Source organism: Pyrgilauda ruficollis, unplaced genomic scaffold, assembly GCF_017590135.1.
Source record: "Pyrgilauda ruficollis isolate IOZ18807 unplaced genomic scaffold, ASM1759013v1 scaffold33, whole genome shotgun sequence".
Classification (NCBI taxonomy): Eukaryota; Metazoa; Chordata; class Aves; order Passeriformes; family Passeridae; genus Pyrgilauda; species Pyrgilauda ruficollis.
Window position 1 is genome coordinate 2983668 of NW_024524711.1, and position 25493 is coordinate 3009160.

The 25493-nt window shown below is 39.4% G+C and overlaps 1 protein-coding gene across 1 annotated transcript; it reads right to left on the minus strand.

Annotated features, from left to right (window-relative positions):
* Nucleotides 1–787: 787 nt before the first annotated feature.
* On the minus strand, nt 788–25078 carry SLC26A4 (solute carrier family 26 member 4). The gene is made up of 20 exons (XM_041474687.1): nt 24803–25078; nt 24330–24469; nt 22083–22193; nt 20258–20448; nt 19615–19779; nt 16884–17036; nt 16690–16772; nt 15592–15739; nt 13099–13212; nt 12255–12332; nt 11973–12068; nt 10424–10530; nt 9016–9085; nt 8607–8699; nt 8412–8507; nt 7279–7509; nt 5785–5839; nt 5321–5466; nt 4088–4171; nt 788–3581 (listed from the first exon to the last, which is right to left on the minus strand). Exons 1-20 carry the CDS (start codon nt 24955–24957, stop codon nt 3558–3560), a joined length of 2340 nt encoding a protein of 779 aa, XP_041330621.1. The 5' UTR covers nt 24958–25078; the 3' UTR covers nt 788–3557.
* Between the last annotated feature and the right edge of the window lie 415 nt (nt 25079–25493).

A 25493-nucleotide genomic window follows, 5' to 3' on the forward strand; every position in this document is an offset into this window, starting at 1 on the left:
TGCAGAGCCGCCACTCGTTGGGACTGGGAGGCGTCCCCCCGGGTTTTGGGGGAAGGATGGAGTGAAAACGCTTTCAGGAGCCGCGGAGGCCTCGCCGGCCGGCTGCGCGGCGCTGGGGAGATGTGAGGCCGCATCGCGACTCGGCTGCTGCCGGTCAGCCTTCAGCTGCAGCACGGAACGGGCACATTGCTGCCGCGCTGTACCAGTGATGCAACAGTGGATCTCCAGAGCACTCAGAAGCTTCACAGCAACAGAGTTCACTAGCTCAGGAGAGGACTTGGTGTTAAATTTAGCATTTTGTAATTCCGGTGTAATTCAGTGCGATGCTGAAGAATAGCACTGAAGGAAGGAAAGAAGGAAAATACAACGAAGTCGTAGGTTTTAAGTAGAAAATGGCCTCGAGCAGTCCTTCCACAACCCTGAAGTACGGGTAACTCTACTCCATGCGCTTCACATTGGTGATTGTCTCACTAGAAGCCTCCCAGGTTGGGATCTTGTGCCCCTGCAGACAATGTCTCTCGTTATCTTTATAGCCTTAACATTTAAAAGCTACCATTAAAGTCTAACATTTCTTGTCTTACCCGCACAAGGCAGAGGGAACAGGTTTTCCCTTTTGTCTTTGTTGATCCTCAAAACAGACCCAAGGGAAGAGTGACACTGATCCCTTCATAATATGCCTTATCTCCCCATAATAGGAATTCACAACGAGAATACTTAAAAAACCCAAAACTAAAGAAGAAACCCCCAAACATACAGACACAAGGAGCACATTTTCAGTATGCACAACTTTATTTTCTAGTTAATGGGTACAATTACTTTTCAAATGCAGCTTTTTAAAAGTGTAAAAAAACTTAAAATACATCTCCAAATTTGATATTTGACATGCAACGACAGAACAGGAATACCCAAAATGCATACAAAAATACCACTTCTTCATCCTACTGGAAAAAGATAAGCACATCTAGTTATACTACTTAAAGATATTTTATTTAGTACAAAACTGTAGAGAATTTTAGCTTCATTGCAAAATCCATCATTTTGGTATCCTTAATTTTGATGGATACATGGAAAATTAAGCACATAACCACTGAGAAAGGCATTTGGATGCATTCTGCATACTACCTCTTACTCTTCTATGTCACTGTAGGCTTTGAGAGAAATGCTGTTTTTCAGAAAAAAGTTTAATATTTTGTGTTTGTTAAGTTAAGAACGATCATGCCTGGAAGAAATACACAGGCCCAGAATAAGTGCATTTGATCATATTTTATCACAATTAATCCCAGATCAGATGTCATATTTGGAAAATAACTGGAAGACAACTGTTGAGTATTTCATTGCTTTTTAAATACCTGTACAGACAAGAACTAGAGAAAGTTCAAAAATAATACAATGACATCTCTGTCAAGTAAGAATCTGTACTCAAACTTCACAGTGCAGATGTTACCTTGAGGGAAAAAAAATCACCGCTACCATTTTTTTACCAACTTTTCTGTAGACTGTGTCCTGCATAACAATTAGCTGAAAGCTCACTTGCCAGGTAGATTATTTTACTTCTTATTTGAAATGTACATCTGTTTCAGAAAAGCAGTACAGCTTCTAAAAAACATGTCACTGGCCTTGTGCACTGGCAACTGTTCCAGCAGTCAGGATAACAGGAGTTGGGGCCACAGCCTGATGGGGATTGAGGACAGTAAGGTGGGCTGGAGTACCAGCCTCCTGTGAGAGGCTGGCAAGGGGACAGAAGGAGGACAGGTAGAGTTAAAAGCATGAATTGTCAAGTCACAGGCTGGGCTGAAGCATTAGTGCCAATAGAAGTGAGTGGTTCCATCTGAAGAGGGGCAGAGTGGTGTGATTTGCCTCTTGAACTCTTGCCCCATTCTCAGATGGTGGAGATGCCAACCCCACTGACAAAAGGCCCACGTCCATTGTGAATACAATCCTGCTGTTTGCTGGCTTGGACTGGAGCACCAACATCTCCTAAGTTCAAGTGCCTGTACTGAGAAACTTCACTGTTGGGAAGGCTGAAGTCTGTGCCTTAACAAGAGAATACGGATTTTAGTTTGGTGCTGTTACCTATTGTGTAAGACACTGTCCAACTGGCCAAAGTTTGTAGGATTTTTTTTCACTGATGTTAACAGAGTTCACTTGGGTCCTGAAGCCAGAATAATTTATTTAGTGCTTAGCTTTTCCACTGCTACCTGCAGCAGAAATCTCTGTGCAGTGTAATGTGAGAAAATTTCTCTGATGTAATCAAGTAAGGAGAATTAAATATACTGAAGGTAATTTTCCACATATTGAACTTAACATTTCCACATGTTGAACTTAAAGGCATTTCTTACACTTCTGGACATTTCTTACACTTCAGTTTTTATCTGTTTCCTTACAATGCAGGGGTTTTTTCCCATTTAAAAAAAAATGTAATGCTAAAAAAATTAAGGTAGCAGTCTGTTTTCCATCAAAATACATTTTTTCTTCATGAAAACTAAGAACATTAGTTAAGGATTAAAATTTTGCTGCTCAAATCTTTATCTTTTGTAAATTATTGCACTTGTGCATTATGAACTTTCATATGTAAAAGAACAGCAGCATCAGCAGTTTGATGTAGGTTATTAAAAGAAAAAATCTCTATAAAAATATAACTATTCATTAAACAAAAAATACTCCTATATTCCATTTTAAAAAAACCAAATGTCAATACTAGGTCACATTCTGACTTTCTTGCTTACACTCAGTATCAGCCTGTTTTACAGATTTCATTAAGTACCCAGGAACTAAGGTTTTCCTTAATTTATGTTATGATCTGCCTCTTGACGAAGACTATGTAACCTAGCCAAAATAATCAGTCTGTCCTTCATTTAAGGGACCATCATTAAGAGTAGTGCAAGACTTGCTGCAGTGGGATTAATACAGAACTAATGAACGCATGTCCAAGGGTCTTTAGAAACTTTTCCTATTTGAAGTATTACTGTAGTTCAGTGCTGTTTCCTGTTCATGTGACAGTTTCACCTGTCACCTCTTTCAGTGATTTAACTACCTGTAGCAATTCAAGGAATTGCTTGAAAACAATGATCATGATACATTTTTCAAGGCTTGTCAGCACATATTACCATACTAATGTTCTAGAATTCAAAGCCTTGGCCATCTAGGCTTTGTAGAAATATTGAACAAAAGGCTTGCCATCCGAAGATTTTGGTCTCTTCCACTCTCCTGGGCAGACCACAGAGCAGCTTTTCATCCTGTACACACTGATAAAAGTGTAGTGCAACTTCTGGCTGACTAGTCTCAAAACTAAGTACATCTTTCACAACAGTCTTCTGATTTTCTTTTTTATTAATATATATCATAGCAGAAAGTGCTTGCAGAATCAAGGTCCAGAATATTTCTGGGATAATGCTAGCTAAAATTTGGAGAGTTATAGAGATCTGTGTCATTCAGACAAACAATCAGGGTTTTCTTCAAGTGCAAAGATTGGTTTCATAGCAGAAAATGCTGGTAAGGATAGTACTGGTGCATGGATATTGCTGTGTGCTCACAGGCAGGACAGTGCCAGCAGTCCTTCAGGAGGCAAGTCGGCGCATAGCCTAGAGAAATGGGTTTTGAAAGGTGGAGAGAAACAGGCCCTGGTTAGTTCTCAGTATACACCATCTGGGAAAATTGCATGTTTGTGTAAACGAAAAGCTCACTGGAAGTACAAAGAAAGTAACTTCTGTAAACTGTGCAGGTTGTGCAAGAAGCTGTCTGCTGTACTAAAAGGAGGAACGAAAGGAGAAGGTTAATTATCATTTTGGACTCTGGTGCCTCAAGCCTTACAAAGTCTTCTTTTAGGCACCCAGCTTGTGTTTAGATCTGTTTATAAGCCTGTGTAAGGCAAAAGTAATCCTAAAGCAAGAGAGATGAGGAGATAATTAAGCAGATATAATCTACTATAATCTCAAGAAAAATGTGACTTCCTCCACCTAGCACTGCCATTCAGTATCCAGAGAGGGTGTGTATTTATGGAGAAGGTACCTGTTGCGGGCCATACTCTCACAGCATGACTCAAGGCTACAGGCAGAGGGATAGACACATTCAGTTCTAAAGTGCATACCTCTTCCTGAACATCAAGTTCATCATCAGGCTGGCTGGCTTCTGTGAACTCTATGGGTTCTTTAGACTCCTGCATGAGTGAAATCTTGGTAGAAAGAAATTAAGAAACATGATGAGTTACATGTTGTCCATATAATTAAAACTTTTTTTTTTACTCTAAAGTACTATAAAATAATTTCCACAACTTAGAAGAGTCTGTTGTTTACTGTTCCTTGACAAAGATGATGATGATTTTCTTCAGCTGAGAGGAACTTATAAATTGCAGAGCCTTTGGGCTTACCTCTGCTCACATGACTAGTTATGGCTTTGTAAAAATAATAAAATCTATCTTTAAACTGCTGTATAGCATTATGAAAATGTTAATGTCTAGCATAAAAATTAGTATGAAAAGGTTATAAAAATAAGAGTCCTAGCCCAGTTAATTATCAGTAATATTAATTGCTATTTATTCATAATACTGTAATAGTGATTGCTAGGAAAGGACTTGTGGTGAAAAGAGAGGAGGACATTATATGACCATTTTCCTTATGAGGGCCTTTTAAATGCTACAGAGCATAGCAGATCTCTAAATGCTACAGAGTATTCTGGGTATCTGAAAAAAACACAGAATACAATGACGAAATGCACAGAGAAGGCAGCAGGAATTAACACTAGTGTGGAACAGCTTCTGTACACATCCATGCCAAGTAGAGTGAGACTATGGCTTTGATCAGAAGTCTATGGAGCGTTGAGAAAGGGAGCAGGGAATGATTATTCACTGCAGCTAACAACCCAGAAGTCCAGCAGGCCTAAACCAAGCAGGAAATATTTGTCATATAATTGAAAATGAGAGAACCCATCTCCACAGGATAGTGTCACAGGTTCCAAAGGAAGTGTCACAGACACACTGAAGAAAACTCCATCTGTAGCAATTAAATATAATGTTCCAAATGCAACCTCCAGCTGATGAGGTTCTTAAGATGCCAGTAGTCAGAAATTAGAAAATGTGTCTTAGGATGAAGTGTTTTCCATATGTGCTGTTTCTCATGTTCTTTTCACTAACAAGCTCCTGGAGCTGACAGACCCTTCCTTTAATCTACAAAAATACTCATGTACTACAGAAGATGCCCAATTTACGACACTCCCACTTTTTTTTACTACAGTTCTAGGTCTAGTTTTCAAATGTGGCACAGAAATTTCAAGAATGAGTGCTAGATGATGGAAGGAAGGGGAATGTACTGCTGGATATCCTTACCTTCTCAAATATGGGATCCTGGTTGTCACTGTATGTCATTTGATTCCTTATGTAGAGCACAGCATCATGGACAGTCAAGAAAAATATGTCTTTTCTGACAGTGTCATCAAAAAAGGCACCCCGTTCCAGCTGAGATATAAGGTTGTCTGAATAAAAGAAAGTCATAACAGGTTTATACAATATGAAGTATTTAAGAAATAGAAGTTAAAATACATAGTTGCAACTGTCAGAAATCAAGTGGACAGCCAAATGAATCAATCAATTATAATTCAGTTTTGACTTTTACTTTCCATATTTCCTTTGCACCCCACCATTTTTTGTGTCCCAATGGAGTCAGCAATGCTTATCAGTGTTACAGTTCACATATTTATTAGTGTGCATGCTACACAGACACATCTAGAGATCCCTTCTCACCTTCATTTTATTTTTTGCATGAGTGAAAGTAGAAATACTTGGATATTTACCTTGATATGAAGCAAAGTATACTCTCACATCAATTCTCTCAAACTCTTTAATTATCTAGAAAAAAAAAAAAAAGTTTGCAACAAGGACATCAATAAATAAATCCTGTAAGGAGAAAATACATATATGTCTGTAGGTCTGTGTAATGTATAGACTCATACACTTCATTTTTTTTCTGATTGTCTTCATTCCACATAGTATATTTTGTTTATTCATCATAATTAATGTATTGCTATAGTTTGCTGTACTTAAAGATCCACTAGTCAAGTACCTGGTGCTGAAGTGGCCTATCTTCAGCTGTGTAAGTGGAACTACCCATTTTACATGCACAAGCATTGCTGCCAATTAAGGTTGTCATTCTGTTCTCAAAATTCCAATAATCATCTCTCCAAGTGAGACCACGTGGGCCCGAGTGAGCTTTATTTCCCTCATGTATGTGTGATATGATACACTCATTCACTGGCACATGCAGATTTTTTTACACAGATTTTTCTCTCATGCAGTGCACAGATGGACCTGTCCTTGGATGAGAAAGCTACACATGGAGAGAATCATGTCAGTGAACCCCGTATTCCCATGTGCCTAGGCAGGAGGCTCATGCAAGGCACACACTGCTCCTGTATTTCACTTTGGTAAAAGACTGAAATCTACCCCTGGCTCCCTGGTGGCAGGCAAGTCTCTAAGATTAGTGTTTTCAGAGGTGAATATTAATTCTATTTCTGTTAGTTGATAAACTTGAGTCATGGTAGAGATCTGGTTTTATTGATAGGCTAAGTAGTCCCAACTGCAAAATTGAGTTAGTGAAAGCATTCACCTGAACATACAAAATATCAGAAAAAAATGAAGACTGAACAATCTGGTCCTACACACTTGTAACTGAGCACCAAAAATAATGGAAATACTTGGCCTTAATCTTTACACCTCATTTTCTTCTTCCTAGGAAGAAATATAATCTCCTTATTATGTACTGTGAGTTTGAAGATTAATTAATGAATGTTGATGAAGCACTCGATACTAGCCACAGAAAATACTATAAAGAAATGAATCATTCTTCCTTCATAATTAAAATGAATTAATAAATTAAGGAATGAATAAATAAATCTAAAATTGAACTGGGATGGTAAGATGAAAGTTTTACTACCTCTGTGTTGAGTGAGCATCATCCTGTGCCCAGAATAAAGCAGGAGGCATGTGGAAAGAAAATATATAACTAGAATATTTCATAACATATAAGGGGACCACATTTTGCAGTTAATTATTTTGAGTACTTGACTATGCACCCTTCATATTGTTATTTTAATGCATTTTTTCCCACTTAAAATACACACACACCAATATTCTACTTCTTGCTGGTATTTTTCATATTTATATTTTCATGGTATTTTTCAACAACATACTTTTTAAAACTCAGAAATTAACTTCTGCTAACAGCTCTTGATTTATGTACTACAGACTAGTTTCATTTTCATAGAACATCAGAAAAAAAATGTCCTTACCGTTTTTATTGACCTCACAGCTACAATATCCAAGAAGGTTACTGCTCCAAAATCAAGAATGAGACTGTGGATGGGCACCTTGGGGATGTTTACTTTGACTGGGAGTTCTGAATTCCAGTCCACCTGGATCTCTACTTCTTTGGTGGGAACTTGAAGATCCTGGTTGTCTTCAGGTTCCTCATCAGTCTCAAAAGCTTCATTATTAATACCAGGCTCACTGATGATGCCATTCTAATGCACAGATAATATATGGAATATAGAATTTAATCATGGGGAAAGTCTGGGAGTTACAGAAAATACCACCCTGTGGTATCTTCTGTTGAAGGAATTGACAAGACAGACACTTGTGAGCAGTACCCCCTGCTCCCAGTCCTGGTACTGTGGTTAGTATAACTAGTGCCATTTTATATGGCAAGAAGCCATTCTCTGTGGCTGAGCAGGTCATGTATTTGTTCCCTTTTCCCTCTGAAAAGGTCCTTTCTCCCTGAAGGTCCTGTGAACCAATCAGACAAACCAAACCGATTTCTTCTTCCTCTCCCTACCAGCCTCAAGGCTCCTGGGCACCAGGCAGGTCTCTCCCTTCCTTGCTGGCCTTGAAGGTCCCAGGCACGTGGGCAACCAGGTGTAGCTGGTGACCCCATCAGAGAAAAGGGAAGTGAAACACAGGACTTGCCACAGACAGAGCACTGTCTACGGCAGGTCCTGTGTGGGAAATTTGAACTAAAATCGCTGCTAACAGTGAGACACGCCCAGGGGCCAGGGATGGCTGCACTGTCTTTTGTTTTCTCTGAGTATTGGTGACTCAACTTCTTTCATGTCATTTTTATGTCTAGATTATGATTGTTATATTGATACATTAAACCACGTATTAAGATCTCACCTGATCTGCAGCGGTTACAGGTAGTTAGAAATTCTAAGTGAAAAGTTAGGGTCTAGGTGATTAAAACTGTAAGTTAAGTTGTATTATAAATTCTGTATGCTACTTATAAACTGCACTACCATGTAGGAAGTCATGCTTTTCATCTCCACTTTAAAGATAAGTACAGAGTAATTAATAATTAAACCTTAACTAAAAAACTCCAACAGTAACCCTTTGAGAAAGAATAGAGGTAAATAATTTTAAAAAGGCCTACCTTAGTGGCTTTTAATTTTCCCTTCTTGATTAGCTTTTGTATTTTCCTCAGTGCTTTGAGTCTCTTATTATATACCTTGACTGCATCAAATCCCACCTGCAGAAAACAGACCAAAATTATTTAACTTAGCTCAGTATAATTCTGAGGAAATCTCAAGGACAGTTAAGAAGCTTCCAAACATAACTTATCACTTACAGTGGATTTGAGGCTGCTTTTCAGTCCATCAATGTTAGCATAAAAAATTGGACTTGAAAACTTGAGAATCTTCACGCCTTCTGGTTCTATAACCTGTTGCCAAAAAATACAAGGTTAAACAGCAAAAGCCATATTTGACAATAAGAAGCAGTTTAACTATTTCAACAGTTCAACTACATATCCAATTTTAAAAAATTGCATGGATTTGTTGATGATTGAGGGGATTCAGTTTTTAGAAGCTTACAACCCCAGCATGCAAGATGGACCAACCATCTGGATGAAGATGGTTCTGAAATTTGTTATCTTTGAGCACCCCACTTCCAAATTCAAGTTGTGTACAACATGAAAGGCATCACCTTTGCTTACACTGACGTGTAGATGCAAGGAAAACAATTCAGCCATGACTTACATTTTTGTAGTCCTTGACCTTCTTGTAGATGTCTGTGCCAGGAATGTTTCCAAAGCCTCCCCATGAAGGACTACCAGAAATAAAGACAGTGAAGGTAGATGTCATACATGGGCACTCACAGAACTGAAGGGATTGCTGCATACAAAGGGGCTTTGACTCCTGTCGTTTGCTTTCTAATGCCAAATTAACAGACTTGCAAAAGTGTTGAAGCTATTTTGTGTCACTGTAGTGAACGGGCCTTTATAAAAACAAGGTACTTTGATCTCAGCCTACTTAATGCACCATTTTGATTTTAAGAGATGAGTGAACAACTTGTTCAATTGGTTTTCCAAACCAGAAGAATATTTTAAAAGCAGATTAGTTCGCTTGAAATTTAAAAAAACAATTTTTTTTACACTGAAAAAAAAAATTGATGGCTTTTTTCACTTCAGCTGAAATGCATTTACATTATTTTCAGATTATGTAAACCTTTTTGTCCAACCTTTTAAATTTTTATTTTAATCAGTAACAAAACCAAAATGTATTGCAGTCTCCAGATATATATTTAACAGCCAAAGCAAATAGTTTTGAAGTTTGTAAGGCCCCATCTCCCCTTTATATTTTGGTAACATTATCTGAGTTGAATTTGGGAATTGTTTTTTGAGTCTCTTCAAATTTCATGTTTTTATAATCTACTATTGTGTAACAATTTTTACAAGGCTTTATTTTTATGCATTTGCTGACAGTGCAACTGTACCTTGGTAATGCTAGTTACCATGCTCTCTGAACTCCTAGCTGAAGGAAAGAAGTTATGTTGTAGTTTCAGATAAAAGGTCAATGAAAAATAACAAGATGACTGAATATAAGGTTCTTCAAATCCACCTTTTCTCACCATTCCACTCCCATACATTCTTTAAGCAGCAAAAAATCAGCCTGAAGCACATTTTTTTTCTTATTCTCATGCTTTCTCTTGCTCTTATTTTACAGCCATACAATCAGTGTTGTATAAGCAGAAAGTGAAAAGGTTATTGGCATGTGCAACATGCTGTAGTAGTATTACCTGCTGAGAGTTACTGTAATGATCAATTCACTACAAAAGCCATACATCTGTTTATATGTGATCTAGAATGTTCCTGTCCCTTTTCAGAACTCAGATGTGTGGGTGCATATAAAACATATGGCTAAGCACCACCAGAGTGGCCAACATGATATGAAGTACTGATCAAATAATGCAGCTTCTCTTTTATCAGTGTAATTAAATGATAACACAGAAAGAGTGTCTTGTCCTAAAAGAAACAGATTTTTTTCATTTCAAAATTTTTGTAAACCCAAGCAGATATTCTGCCACAAATCATCTTGCATTTCAGCATATTATCTTCCTTTTTCCTAATATAAAACTAAGAATTATTTCTGATACTGTATTACTTACAACTGAACTCTCAGCACAACTGTCAGCAATCCAAACAAAAGGCCAGCAAGTAATCCCAAATCAAGTCCCAGAATGATGGATGCTATACATGTAAAAACCCAGATCATCTGGAGAAAAAATAACAAATGTAAAGTATTTTCATTTTAACATATGACTCCTGGTCATGCTAAAGAAACACTAGACCAGACAACATGAGAAGCATATTTTAACTTTGAAGCTGATTGTAGCACACTAGCAATCTGCTGACTTCCATACAAAAGTCTTCTTCTTCCTCCAAGATGCTTTCATCCATCATTAACTTATTAGGCATAGTTAGCTTTTTAGGAAATAAGGGAGTTTTCAACATAACAGTATTTTTTAAGGATCTGATTCCTTTGGTGAAATTGAAGGAGATATAGTTAAACATTGCATTTACTTATTTCTGATGATGGCAATCTTTGTTAATCTTTCTTAGATCTGGAAAGAGTTTTATTTTACCAAGATGTAAAATATGTAAGGTGCCCCACATGCAGACATATAGGGAAGGAAGGGGATTCCTCAGTGACATTTAAGAATCAGAAAGAACTGTTGCAAAGAGAGGTATTTCATATTAACAGGTTGATGGCACTTCTCTAAGATCTCCACTGAATATTCAGGCAGAACAGTTGAAGTGCACTCCTCAGTTCTTTCCTACATCACTGCTCATGCAGTAGACTCAAATTTTTCTTAAAGCTGAGTGCTTGCACTTTTCACTGAAGTCAGTGGGATCTTTTGTCTATAAATCAGTAAATGATGGACTAAAATATCTGAGATCTGTCTGAGACAGGTAATGTCCAATGACACTAACTGTAAAATCTAAGCACAGTAATGGGAAAAATGTCTTTCATGCAATCTTTTCCTGCCCTAAGAGCCACAGTGAAGGTCTGTTCCACAGAATACACAGTGTGAAATGTGAGCAAGTACCCTGAGATATGGTTAGAGTGGTTCATAAGAAAAGTCTCTTCATACATCCCTTAGCATGTCAAATGAATCCACATCCTAGCTTGGATTAGTCTTACCACAACAAACAAACAAAAAAAAAAACCAACACTTTTTTCACAGAGAACTATCTGAGATTATTCAGGCAAATGGGATGTTCATGTGGTAACAACAGAAATATATGTACATGAATTAAGGAAAGGTCTGACTCATTTAACAGTACAGAAGATGAAATCAGAATGGTAAAGGTGGCAGCAGGCCATCTGCTTTTCAAGCCATATCAACACAAGATTGCTGTATACTATGGAAATGGCTATGAAGGAGTTATCAATACACACAAATACCCTGACGGGCACCTATGCAGCAGGGTTTAGGAAGTAAAGAAGATTAGCAGAATACTGACCTAAAAATGGGGAATTTTTTACTGACCTAATGGCATTTGCGTTTTGAGGATACACATAAAAGTTTTCTGATGTTAACTCCTCAAAATCCTGCTTATGTGGTAGTTAAGAGAAACTTGGATGTCATTAAAAGGTAAAAAACCCAAAACTGGACAAAAACATTCAGGAGGAAAAAAAATCAGGTTACTTACAGCATCCACTTTATTCTGTCTCCATAGACGGGGAACATCAAACACTTGCATGAACATCCCTTTCAAGTTAGCTATGACTACAGCTGCCAACACAGACTGTGAAGAAAAATAACGAAAAAGTGGTATTCAGAAGCAAAGATACATATTAAGATAGTGCTCAACGTGACACACTACAAACCACAGCCCTGTCTGGAATCAGATACCACAGTTTAAAGAGGTATATTAATCTTGCCCATCATAGTTGAACATTTGGATCTGATGTGCTGCAGAAGAGTACAGTACCTTTTGTAAGGGCTCTAGCAATTTCCCCAGGGCAACAATAGAAATCAAAACGATCCCAGCTGAGATTATACCAGCAACCTGCAAAGAACAGTGTTTACAGGAAATGAATTTACTATGATTCTATCATCTGTTTCTAGGATTACAAAGAAAAAAGTACAAACAGCTGCACATTACATTTCTTTAGGAACAGGGCGACCTGCCAAAGTGTCATTGTGTTTAGGCATATGTGGGCAACCATTATGCACTTCAGCTAACACAAAGGGAATTCAATTAAACAGGAAGTCTAAACAAACACAAGGTAGTAGCTCTTGAGGGGTTATGTTACAAAGACAGATGAATGGAGCAGTCTGTGTGTAAGCTGGAATACTTACAGCTTGGAGCTGCTGGATAACCTGTAGTTTTTCACTGTTAAGAACTACACAGCTATAGTTTGGTAGAACAAAGTAGTTTACACAACATTATGAAGATGTTCCATGGCTGATGGTGAATGGCAAATGGCAGAGCTGCTCAGGCCAGCACATGGGAGCTTAAAGATATCATAGCCAGCTGGGAGAGATTTCCTCCCACATCCTACTGTGATAAACTCAGTCCTTTAATTGGAAATTAAATTCTGGGGAACTAGAGTTAAAAGATTTCTGACCCCTAAGGTAACTCATGCTATGTAAAACTTGATTGCCCTCTTCTGGCAGAGCTACAAAAATTATTCACTATTAGAGCCCACCTAAGAAAGCCATGGCTTTCCATGTGCCAGCAACACAATCATTTTAGGACTATTTTCATCTCACGGTGCACTATACAAAATTAAATTTACCTCTGCAGAGTACTAGTAAGAAGAGGTCATTACCTGAGTCTTTCCACCAGTACTTTCTTGGACTGCAGTCCGTGAAAGAGCAGTAGTTGCAACAAAACAAGAAAAGGCACCTGAAAAAATGTTGCTGAATCCAAAGGCAATAAATTCCTGAAAGATAATTGGACAATGCTGTAAAAAAAGATGCCTAAAGACAGTTTTTCAATGGAGAAAGACAACAGCTTCTGCAATAGTTGATAAAGTAGGTAGCACAATAATATTAAGAAGAGTATGAACTAGTAACAGCTGTTAAATGTTTACACAAATGCCTCTTGTGCCAGTGCAGCTACCTCTGTTTGGAAACCAACACAAAGAAGTTGGTGCACTCCCCCTGAAGTGGACATACTTGTCTGAGTACAAATGTGTTTAAAGCTTATTTCCATCAATGCTACCAAAACTAATGTTTCTAAGAATTACACTGGAATAGAAATGGGTACTAGAATAAATTTAACTCCCAGGTATCACAAGCTAAACAAGTTTATTGTACTAAACTCAGTACAATAGTCTGAGTTTAGACAAGACTTTAACTAATGCAAAGCATTGTATTAGTAGTAGAACTATTAAGGAACTTTGCAATAACACACAATTTCACTGAAATTCTAGTGTGCTAAGTCAGAAGTTTTTCACTCTAAGCATCTCAATGAACTCATGCTGAGTCTCAGGCAGCATTCTCATAGATTTGCCCAGGGACACAGATGCTGGCACCTACTGATGCTAGTTGTTCTGCTCAAGTGACAAGGACCCTGGGAGCTTTATGTCCTGGGATCTGGGCCATTCCTCTCCTGGGAAATAAAGAATTTGGGAGCTGTCTGCAACCAACCCCATATAATTGACAGAAACATTGTTTTCACCAAGCTGACACAGGCACAAGAGCTTTTCACTCACAGCAAACTTTTTAAAATATAATTTTTGATTTTGGCTGTCTCCCTTCTTTTGTACAAAATTAAATTTCCTGTAAATTTTCATTTTCCTCCAACCATAAGAGCAAGAACAGACCTAAATGATTCATGCCTATTCCCATGTAACCACTGTGATCGGTGAGAAATTGGAGGTATAGTTCCTAGTGTTCTTAGGTGTTAATGATCTGCATCTATGAAGACAATACAGACACTGGTAGATAATAGTATCAACCTGTCCTTCAAAAATATTTTACTACCTGTTATTATGATGTTTTTTTACCATTCTCCAGATCAACTAAACTATTTGCCCATCATCCTGAGCTGCATTTAACCTTTGCTACATGGAAAATTCACAATATAGTACCAAAATGAAGGCACTCTGCTTTTATAAACTAATTCTTCTACTACAATATTTAATCAGTATCTTTGAAGCACACCACTGCTGGCAGAACAACATATTCAACAAAGAACAGCATAAACAGCACTTCTAGGATTATGTATTATTCTTTGAGATTTATTATACTGAAAAGTTGGTGCATTTTGGTCAACTTTAAGGCCAAGTGTTACCAGATATGACCTTTAAGGATTGTAAACTGACAAACAGAAGCATAATTTTCTTATACACAGCAAAACAGTGTTTCTAAAGTCAAACTTTATGTAATCCATTAGTACTGAAATAAAGGATTCATTAAACAAAATACTCATCTATTTGTTGTAGTGAGGGCATTTTCTAATATGCTCAAAGGATAAAATCAAAAATTAGCACAGATGCAGGATGAGGAATCTTTCTGACATTTTAATTCTACACCATGGGCAAGCAACATAACCCCCGGTGAAGACATTGAACAAATGCAGGAATCCTGTAAGAGCTTGTGATGCATAGCTGATGTCACATTCTAGCTCTGTGCCCCTAGAAACGCATGCTTAAAGCAGTTCAGCCATTTAGTGCACACAGCTACTCCAGCACGTTCCTGTGCTGGTAGGCACTAACTTGTGTGAAGCTGCAGGGCTGATCTGTTAGGTTACAAGTGCAGTTATATTGATGTAACTGGTGTCATGCTGAGAAGTACAATAATTTATTAAATGTAAAGTTCAGCTGATTCAAATCCTGCATGAAGATTAAGCCTAAATAAAGCTGTCCAGAGCAACTTCTTAGGTTGACATTGCCTTCATCTGCCCAAGCAGCCCACCTCAAAATATGCCTTACAAGTGGAAATGGAAAGTAGGTTGCTAGGCCATGTCAACTTGACATCACCAGAAAATTCCCCTATACAGTGCTCAGCCCTTTCAGAGCTACTGCAGTAACTAAACCAATACAGAAGGAATGAAATAGTGTGAAAAGCCCATACTGAAGCTGGATCAGGCTCATCTCTATGTGGCCATTTCAGCTAATTTTTTTTCAACAGTTGAAAGAATTTCTCCTGTCAGACTTCAGTGCTTGTCTCAATATGTGCACGAATGGTGTTTCTTTCATTTGGCTACATAAGTCAGCATGTTTTACCTCAATTAAAATTAATTAATGCAAATTTACATTAATTAAAATCAATACATTAAAATTACTACGTTTATAAACTGTTTTGGTTATACATACCTGGTTTCCATCAATAGCATAGTCATACTTGGTTGCATACACCTTCCCCACAGACACGGCAATAGCATAAGCAACAATAGCAATGGAAAAGGAGGCTGCAATCATCTGGGAAAACAGGCTGACATTTGGAGGCTCAGGAGGCAAAAATCTAGCATTTAGAAGATATATTGGTGTTACCAACTTTGATTGAATTCTATTCTTACCAAAACTGTCAAGGAGTTTGAGGCAGAGGCATACAGGTTGCTTATAATATGAAGTGTAATGTTTCAAGTTAATAAAAAGGTGGAAACAGCCCATTGACATACAGAACACGCTTATCTAGCTCACCCCAGCCCAAATCCTGATGCTATTAGCCAGCAACAAAGTTCCCATTGTTCTCAGCATGACTGAGATTTGGCCTTATGATAGCAAAGTGAAAAACTACATTTTTTGAAGCATTGAATAAAGAATGTATTGAATAGTATGATGAATTACATAAATATGTTAATGCCACTGCATACTATTGTTAACATACTTCTTCAGTAAGATCTCAGAAGCATTTTATCCCCTACTGTGTTTCCACAAATTTTAATTAATTAAGCCCTGAATACTAAATGGAATGTGAAGGTTACTACTGTGAGTGCTCTGAATCTTTCAAGTGGAAGTCTCTATGAGTGTAATCCTCAACATCCTTGCTTCTATGAGTATGGAAGTGACAAAGTTGATTGGGACAACAGTAGCAGCATGAATATGAACTGCAGTGGGAAAACTCAGGATTACAGAAATTAAATCTATGCAGAATTTCTTTATTAAAATTGTTATTTTTAAAAACCATTTTCCATAGTCCTATAGTCACTTCATGAGCAGGAAGCAATTAATTTTCAGATGGACTTCATGAATTAGATGGACATTCCTAAGCCCATTTTACAGAAGGAAAGCTAGGCAACACATTTAGGTGGCATAACTGATAGAGCCAGAAGTAAAACTCCGAAAATTTCCAGATCTGAGTTCTAAACTCAGGTTACAGCTCTCAATGTTTCTTTTATGCATTTTCTCTTACTACAGTCATTTTTAGCCAATTAAAATAATACCTTTTTCCCACAAAACAAAGACACTCACCCTCTTGGAATGCTCTTAACAATGCCTGCATTGTATCTTTTTTCCAAGTCGGCAGCATATGAAATGCCAGTGGCTACTATGGTCTGTAATAAAATCAAACAACAGTTTTAAGACTTAAAAAGAGTTCCTGTCTTCCTGTAGCTAGACCCATCCATTTTATCTGTTTTCAGCTTTTGTTATGCCCCTTTGCTTACCACAATAACTTCTATTGGTATAGGTATAGGTATCTTGTGTTTGAACCGATCATTTATTTCTTTAACTACCATGCAGACAAAAATGGTGAGGAGTCCAGCAACAAGATCTGCAATGTTGGTGGTCCCAATTTTTTCAAATGTTTCAACAAGAGTCTGAAAAATAAAAATGACAGCATAAAACATGCCCATGTCCACTTGAAGGATGTGCAAATACTCATGAGATGATCCAAATACATAGGGTTTTGGGGAAGGCCAAGCAATTTCATTCAAGCCCGGAGAAGCCTGAGGAAAATGTATTGTCAAGATGCTATCAGTAAATGGATTTAATAGTGAATTTAATGGAAAAAGCATAACTGCAAGAATTGTCCTCACAAGGGGCTTCTACTTCCCAATTTTTAGTCAATTAATACTACGTAAAAAGAGCTAACTCTCTACCTGTGTTTTACCTCTACCTGTATCACAGCAAGGAAGGGAAGATCTGGAGCTTCTTCCCTTTGACAAATAGCAAGGGAGATCCTCATTTTTCTAAAGAGGAAAATGTCTGTGCCTTACATGGTTCCTATTTCCACTGCTGACAAACAGAGAATGAGTGTGAACAGACAGGTCCTACCAGGCTGAGGAGAATCCTGCACTTTAGAAAAGCAGCAGAAAACCTCACTCTACAGTAAATTAACCCTCCCAGCAGAGTTCAGCCCCAGCCTGGAGCACACACAACTGGGCTGCAATCGGCAGCTCCCTTCTCTACCCTTCCTGTGCCCTTGCTTGATCCTATTGTTTATTACAAGTTATTGTACAGAGAAAGCATGAAGGGATGATTACAGAAAAGTCATAAATATTCCTCTGTCCTCCTCCTAAGCATCACTTGCCTCCTGTCTCCAAGAAAATGTAATTATCCCATGCATAGTGAAGTAGCTGTAATAGAACAATCTGATAGAAAAGGGGCCATAAACAGATTTCTTGCATCCTGGTTAGCTCCCCCAGTAATGAGCTTCTGGTTCAAACATAAGAGGAGGTTTGCTGCAGCAGCACTCCCACCTTTCTGAACAGACTTTGGTTTGGAAATACAACATCTAAGTGCTTAATTGGCTATGTTTTCTAAGCTGAAGAAGCCTTCCAGAAACACTGAATCTGACGCCCTCCCTTGGTTGACTGAAGCCATTTTTTGCCCATTCTACTGTTTCCCACAGATCCCATAAGAATGGCTGAGCCCCTCTTGCACTGCTTCACTTCACAGTAACTTCCTAACTTTGGCTGCAGATTCTGCTAATGTTGGATGCTTGGTATTGCAGTTTGTTAAACACTACTGAAGCAAGTCCAAAACTTGCTGAAGCAGACACAGCAAATCACTGGTTGAGCAGACCAGAAATAACAATTTCTTTGGTCTGCATGCACCTGCAAACACATTGACCTGGCTCACCTGCAAGAACACAGAAGCTTTGAACTTTAACCTAAAAAGTCAGCATCACACTCAGCCTTGCTGGAGCTGGAAGAACCATATAGTCTTTTCAAAAAGTGTATTATACTAAATACCATACATTCAATAAACAAACAGATGAAAAGAAATTCTGGACTAACAAGTCCATCATTCTGCCAAGTCTGCTGTAATGTCTATTATACAGTAAGTACTTTGTCTCATCTAACTTTCCTTGCTCTGAGGGGAAGAGTTTTCATTAGTTCTGAAAAGGCCCATAAGATAATAATTTTTTACCCACACAAATAGTCCACGAGATCTCTTTTTAAATTTTTTCCCTTGCTGTTTATAGTTATATTATCATCCTATTATTGTTAATCTACATGTCTGCTGTATTTTTCCTAGTCTGGTTGCCAGAACTGGCATGTAAAATCTCCAAATACATTTTTTTCCCTAAAACAGCCTGTTTTAGAAATCTGCTATTCTAATATGAAGTGCTGCAGAACATCTAAAATACTATGAACCTGGATAGTTTCATGCTGAAGTCAGTGACACAACTCTGAACAATTTTCCTGGGAAAGGATACTATTCTGTAGTACAACACCTCTAGGAATTCAGTATTTCTGTAATGCAGCCAAAACATTTCTCCATTTGAGCATTTTCTATAAAATCAACAAATGGAGTTGCAACAGTAACAGTCAGCCTCACATTTGCTAACCAATAGGTACCTGGCCAAAGGGTGGGAATCTCTATCCTTTAGGAGTTCACATGCATGGCTACAGTGTGAAATGGAGAACTGTGCCCTTTACCAGAATGACCTGCTGGTTTAAGTGCAAAGAGCCTTGGGAGATGACCTGACAGGGTTAATAAATTATCAAATGTCCTTCACAATAAGTGAGAAAGCAAGGGATGGGACAAGAAGTGTTGAAGTGTTTTGCTTGGCATTTAAACTTCATGTGAAAAAGTGCTCTGTCTGAAAAAGACTTCAAGATGGCAATCTTGGGGAACCCCAAAGGCAGCTATTTAGAACCCCACAGCTAAAAATGAACAGCTGCAGACCTTCATGAAAGGGAGAACTAAAGGAATGCCCTGTACCATATATACCATATATACCATATATACCATATATACCATATATACCATTATATACTATATACTATATATAGTATACATATATATGCTATATACTATATACATATATACTATACCATATTACCACCATATATATGAACCATCCCTGTGTGAAATGGAAGCAGAAGATAAGCAATTATATAAAAATACCTGTCATGAAACCAAAGCAGATCAGAAGGGCATACTTACATATATTATGGAAAGGACACCATTATAATTTTTAGTTGAAACATTCAGAACTATTTTCAGTTGTGACACAAGCACTTGAAAAGCAGCTGCAGTTGTGAATCCTCCAACTAATGGATCTGCAAGGTACCTCACAATGAAACCAATCTGGAGAACTCCAAATATAACCTGGAAAAATCATGAAGAATAACAGCTTGTTAAATAACAAAAAGGTACACTTCTATTTGAAGATTTCTTATGCTTTGTTTTCTCTCTTTGTTGATGCAGAGTCTTAGGACCATCTTTCCCCCATTTCAGCTTAGTGTAGATTAGTATTGTTCATCCAATGAAATAAAGGAGACCTGAAGAAATGTGTGAAAGAAGCTCCTTAATTACTAATTACTTAATTTCTAAGTAATGCATGAAACTAAGTACTCAGTTTCATGCAGGTCTTCTGGTCTGCAATGGCAGGGCTATTCTGCTCTCTGTGCTCCCAGTCATGCTGGCAGAGACTCTACACAGGATAAGAAGCTCTTAAAAGTTTGTGATAACTTTCGTTCATTTTTGTGTTTTACTACAGGAAAATATCTGACTGCCATAGTAGGCATTTTTCTGCCATTAACATTAAAGCAGTGTCAATCTTGTGTCTTCAAGTCAACTATTTTACCTGTAAAATTCCAACCAGGAATGTGAGAGTACTTGCAATCAGCACTCTCTGGGCATCTCTGGATTCAGTGTCTATCAGTGCTCCTGTGACATTAAACCCTGTAGCATTACTGCCTTCTATGAGAAAATTCTCATCTGGGGCCATGCTCAATACAACAGATCCCACCATCAAACTGACTACTGGGAATGGACCTGTAATGACAAACAGAACACACTGAAGTTCAACAAACATTGAAAAACCAAAAAAATTTATCAGACTAGACAAGAAACTCTAGGTCAGAAAAGCCGTGTAATTTTGTAATTGGGGTACATTGGTGGTATTAAGGGGCCAAGAGACAGAGGCACTGCATACAGGAGACAAAAATACTGCACCTTCTTTAAATACTGCTCCTTCTTTAAATAACTTATGTTGTACATGCAGTTACAAGTGCAGTTTCATGCTTTGCTTGAGCCAATTTAGGGCTGTACCAAGGCCAAAAGGGGCAACATGTTCAACATGCTCCAACCATCTCCCTTGTATCAGCATCACAACCAGACAACACAGATCACCAATCCAGGTGAAAGCAACATTTATTTCTTTTAGTTTTAGGGTTTCTTTGTTTGCCTGTGTTTTTTTGGTTGGTTGGTTTTTTGGTTTTTTTGTCATGGTTAGTTTTCAGCTGATCCAGCGTGCCACATGACCAGGGTTCCCAATACCACAGTTGTGGCAGGAACATGATCCAATGGGTAGGATCACATCTTTTGGCAGTATTGTGCTATTACATTGGCTAAAGATGACTGAAACTATACTTTGGAAAAGATACAGAGAAAGCGATCATTGTGTCAGCAAAACACAATCTATAAGTAGTCATATTTGTTGCAGTTATTTACTAAAATTATGAGGAAAAGGAAAATGTCAAAACATGTCTTAAAGAAGATTAAGTTAATTTTACAGATACCTTAAAGGACACTTCATAAATAAGAGCATTGGGAAAAGCGTAAAAAAGGAGTGTTCGATAGTCTAGAAAGTAGGAATGCCACCATAAGTTGACATAACAAGTCAGATCTGGATAGCAAATGTGAGCTGCTTGGTAGGGTAGGAAGAGGCTAACAAAGTTGAGAAAACATACAAAGACTTTTGATGCAGCACAGAAGAAAGCTGATGAAAAAGTGTAGTATCATGCCAGAGCTCTGGCAGGGGAAAACAATGTGTTCTACAAGAAAAGACTAGATTTTGCTAGAATGAAGAGAAAGGCACTTCAGTGTTCAAGCTGTAAGAAGAATTTTAAATGTGAGAACTGATAGGAAACAAACCACATATTCTAAAGAAAGTATTCAGAAAGAGTCAACAAAGTTTACCCATAGCCTTGATGTGAGGACCTACAGTGAGGCTGGAGTGGATACACAAGTTCTGGGTCTCCACGACAGGCAAGAAGAAGATACTGTCCACAGTAATGAAAAAATGATGCAGCAAATAAGGCTTGTAGAAAAGACTAAAAGAGCTCTGTTTTAGCCATCTTGAGCTTCAGCTGATAGACAAAATGTTTGTCATTCATACTGCTTACTGAGGCCTTGATCTGGTAATTTCTTGCATAGAGTGTAGCAAAAGACAAGATTTAAACTTCAGCACAAATTCAAGCAAAAAGCAGTGGCATACCTAAAGTTAGCTATTATGCACAATTGCCTGTATAAAGAAGAAATAAGCCTTAATTTCCCAAGATCCACCAATATTAATATTCACCATAGCCAATTTGTTTCAGAAAGTAGTTATATTGTATGAAATATGAATGTCTGAAGGATTAACACTGAAATAGATAATTCACTGTAACTTGAACACACGCAGTTACCAACTGAGATGTGCCTTGATGTTCCCAGGAAAAAGTATGTCAGGATGGGGAAAAAGGCAGAATAGAGACCAAATCCAACAGGGACTGCAACCAGCAAAGCATATGCCAAACCTGAAATGATAGATCATCAAAAATATCATATTTAAAATCTCTCAGCAGTCTACTATCTTTTCTAGATTAGACTTTCAGAAAGGTTTACTGCTGTAGTCCAGATGCAATTTAGAATATGTTTTGTCTTGTAAGTAAGTTGCAGGCACACATGTGAGTGAGTATCAATGACTGTAATTGAGTGTATATCCCATGCTGGTAGCTGAGTGAGTGAGTAAGTACTTAAAGATGTTCCCATGTTTGCACAGGTAGCCCCAGACACAGGCTGAGATAAAAACCTAGATGGATAACATTGATGCAAGAGTTGTGCTTCTTGAGAGAAAAGGAGGGTATGTGGAGGTTCTAGTTTCAGACAGAAATTTCAAGCACAAGTCTCTGAGTTATTGCACAACAAATCCACCTCAGTATCTTCAGCTCTTGTGAAAATAGGGCCGCTTCTTTTTCCAGTAAAAACTAATCTACCAATAGTAACTCACATAAATTTGAGATTCTTGGTTCTTCTTCCTTTGCATACCTGTGCAAGCTGTCAAACCCAGCAAGCAATAAAAAAAAAATTGCCTTCAAAATCAAATCCCAGTTAGCCAGAGTTCTCCTTCAAAGACTCTCCAAAACCTGTCAGAGTATGACAAGTCCTGAAGTCCTGCTCATATTACTGTGACTGATTGAAGGACTGCAAGCAACACACTTAGTTGCTGGGAATTAGGGACTTCAGGGACCTCAAGATCCCAACATTTTTTAGAAAATATTTTGGCCAATTTTTCCTGTAATTTATGTTCTAAAATTTCAGACTTTTTTTTTTTTTTTAATTATAGCTAGGTGTAGATTTGCATTAATTTGGGTTTTTTCAATTTTTTTTTCTACCTTTTTTTTTTTAATGTATAAGTGGGAGACCAGAAGTATATTTAAAAAATTGGTTTTACCAATAGATTCTAATTAAGATTAAATCAGGGCACTGAAAAAAAATAAGGTTATAGTATGAGCACAATAGCTGTTATAGGTAGTATGAAGTTCATATAAGTCTAGCCCAGTTAATTTTAAAAAGGCACAGGGATCCTGTAACTGTGCCACTACCTTCAGCAAAGATCTTCCAGCTCTGACACTTTCTTTGGGAAAGAATCACTCTCTTTATTTCTCAGGTCACCCCCTGCCTGGAGCAGAAGTTTGTAATGCTTTTTTTCTGCCAGTCTCTGCCTTCCTAGCATGCTCCAAGGGAACAGACAGGAGAGAATACTTGTGTCTAATCGGGAATGCGTAAACTGCTTTCTTTGTTCCCAATGTAAATCTTTATCCCCTTCCGCAAACAATTTCCATTGAGGGAAAGTGTGGGGTTGACACAGCTAGTTTTGCCTGCTGCAGTCCCAAAAAAACCTGTGAAAATAGCATAAGAACTCTACTGAGATTAAATTACTGGATGTATCAGGGTTATAGTCAGTCTTGTCTTAGACGGATGCTGCCTCAGGCAGGATGGTTCTGCTCTCTGAGTCTTCCTTAAGTAGCTTATTTGAACTAATTTCTGTTTATTTCTGACACTTTCCTATTTGTTCATCTACCGAAGGCTTTACTAACAAATAGAATAAGGAAGTAAGGGAAACTTAATATTGCAAGCCATGTACTCTAAATATCCATCAAATTCAACTTTTAGAAAAATATGAATACATCACCACCTCCTTGAGGATTGTCTTCTGCAGAGACCTGAACAACCTAATGAGATGAATTTTAAAAAGGAGTAGATATCAGGGTTGCATTATTTTAGGGAAATAACTAGATTTTTGTAGGCAGTTGCAGAAGAACTATAGGCTTAGACAACCAAGAAAGAGAAATAAGACCACACAACCTATCTGATTTATCGCAATGTAATTAAAATTTTAAATATCAAAATAAATACTCTTTGAGTAAAATGCCCGGAAGAAAAGTTAAATACATCCTTATAGCACATCATAGGGAATTTAAATCTTCTAGCCAAGGAAAGGAAAAGGAATAAATTAAGACCATAAATTATTTATTGCAAAATAATACCTAATATCTAGTATTAAATAACAAGCCTCAGATTTGTAATTCCATCTGCATAACGTCCCGGTGTTCAGCCGGCTCCCTTATAGGGACGTGGTGGGGAGCGGCGCCGGGCGTGCCTGGCTTTACCTTGCAGGGTGGCAACGAGGCCGGTGCTGAGCCCCGAGATGATGTCGCTGATCAGCCACTCTTTCACCCGGTAGTTGGGCAGCCACTCCAGGATGGGCAGAAAGGACTTGGCGATCTGAAAGGCCCTTTTCCTTGAACATCTGCGAGAAAACAAGGGATGAACACACCCCACGGAGCTGCAACTGCAGCGCCCCAAGAACCCCAAAGTGACAGCTGAGCTGATGCACATTTAAACGTAAGGGGCAGTGGCTGTCACAGCCCTGTCTTCCAGACAGGGACGGGGCACGCTCTGCTGTCAAAAGCGCGCTCCCTGAAGAAGCGCGCCGCGGGCAGCAGCGGTCCGCAGGGAGCAGGGATGTGTCCGCTCGCAGTGCGGCGTGCGGGGCACTCCATCCCTGGGCGGGTGGGGTTTGGGGGCACCGGGACAGCGCGCCCTGCGGCTCCCCCGGCTCGCTCCCGCCGCTCGGACCCACCTGCATGCCGCCTGCGCCCGCTCGCGGAGCGTGGGCGGCAGCGCCGGCCGCCGCTCGTTCTCCTCCTGGAAGCCGGGCTCGCTGTAGATGGGCCGCGCCACCACGTAGTGGCTGAGCTCGGCCGGCGGCTCGCTCGCCCGCCCGCCCGCGGCCATGGCCCCGCCTGAGCCGGCGGGCGGCGAGCGCGGCCCCCCCTGCCGGCCCCACAGCGCTGTCCGCGTCCTGAACCGCGGCTCCGACGGCTCTGCCCGCGCCCGCTCCCCGGCCTGGGGCAGGGCGAGCCGGCCCCGCCGCAGCCGCGTTTATACGGCCGCCCACGGCCCGACGCTTTATTTACGGGGAAACAGAGAGACCCGGCTCCGGGCCGGCCTGGGCGACGCCTCCATCCGCCCTCCCCCCGGTGCCCCCTCGGCAGCCCTGCTCCGGCCCGAGCGACCGCCCCGGCAGCGCCCGTCCCCTCGGGCGGGGGCTGCACTTCAAAGGCGGCGGCCCGCGGGCAGGCGTCGGGGAATGGCTCCGGGGCGTGCGGAGCGGGGCTTGCCGCACGCACACGAACCCGGCCGGCAGGTGATGGCCTCTGCCCCTCACCTGCTGCCCCCAGAGCCACCTGCCCGCCGGCGGCCGGCCAGAGTGCTCGCTGTTAAGGCGAGCCCGAGGGAGGGAGATAGCACCAGCCCCTCTCGCGCACTGC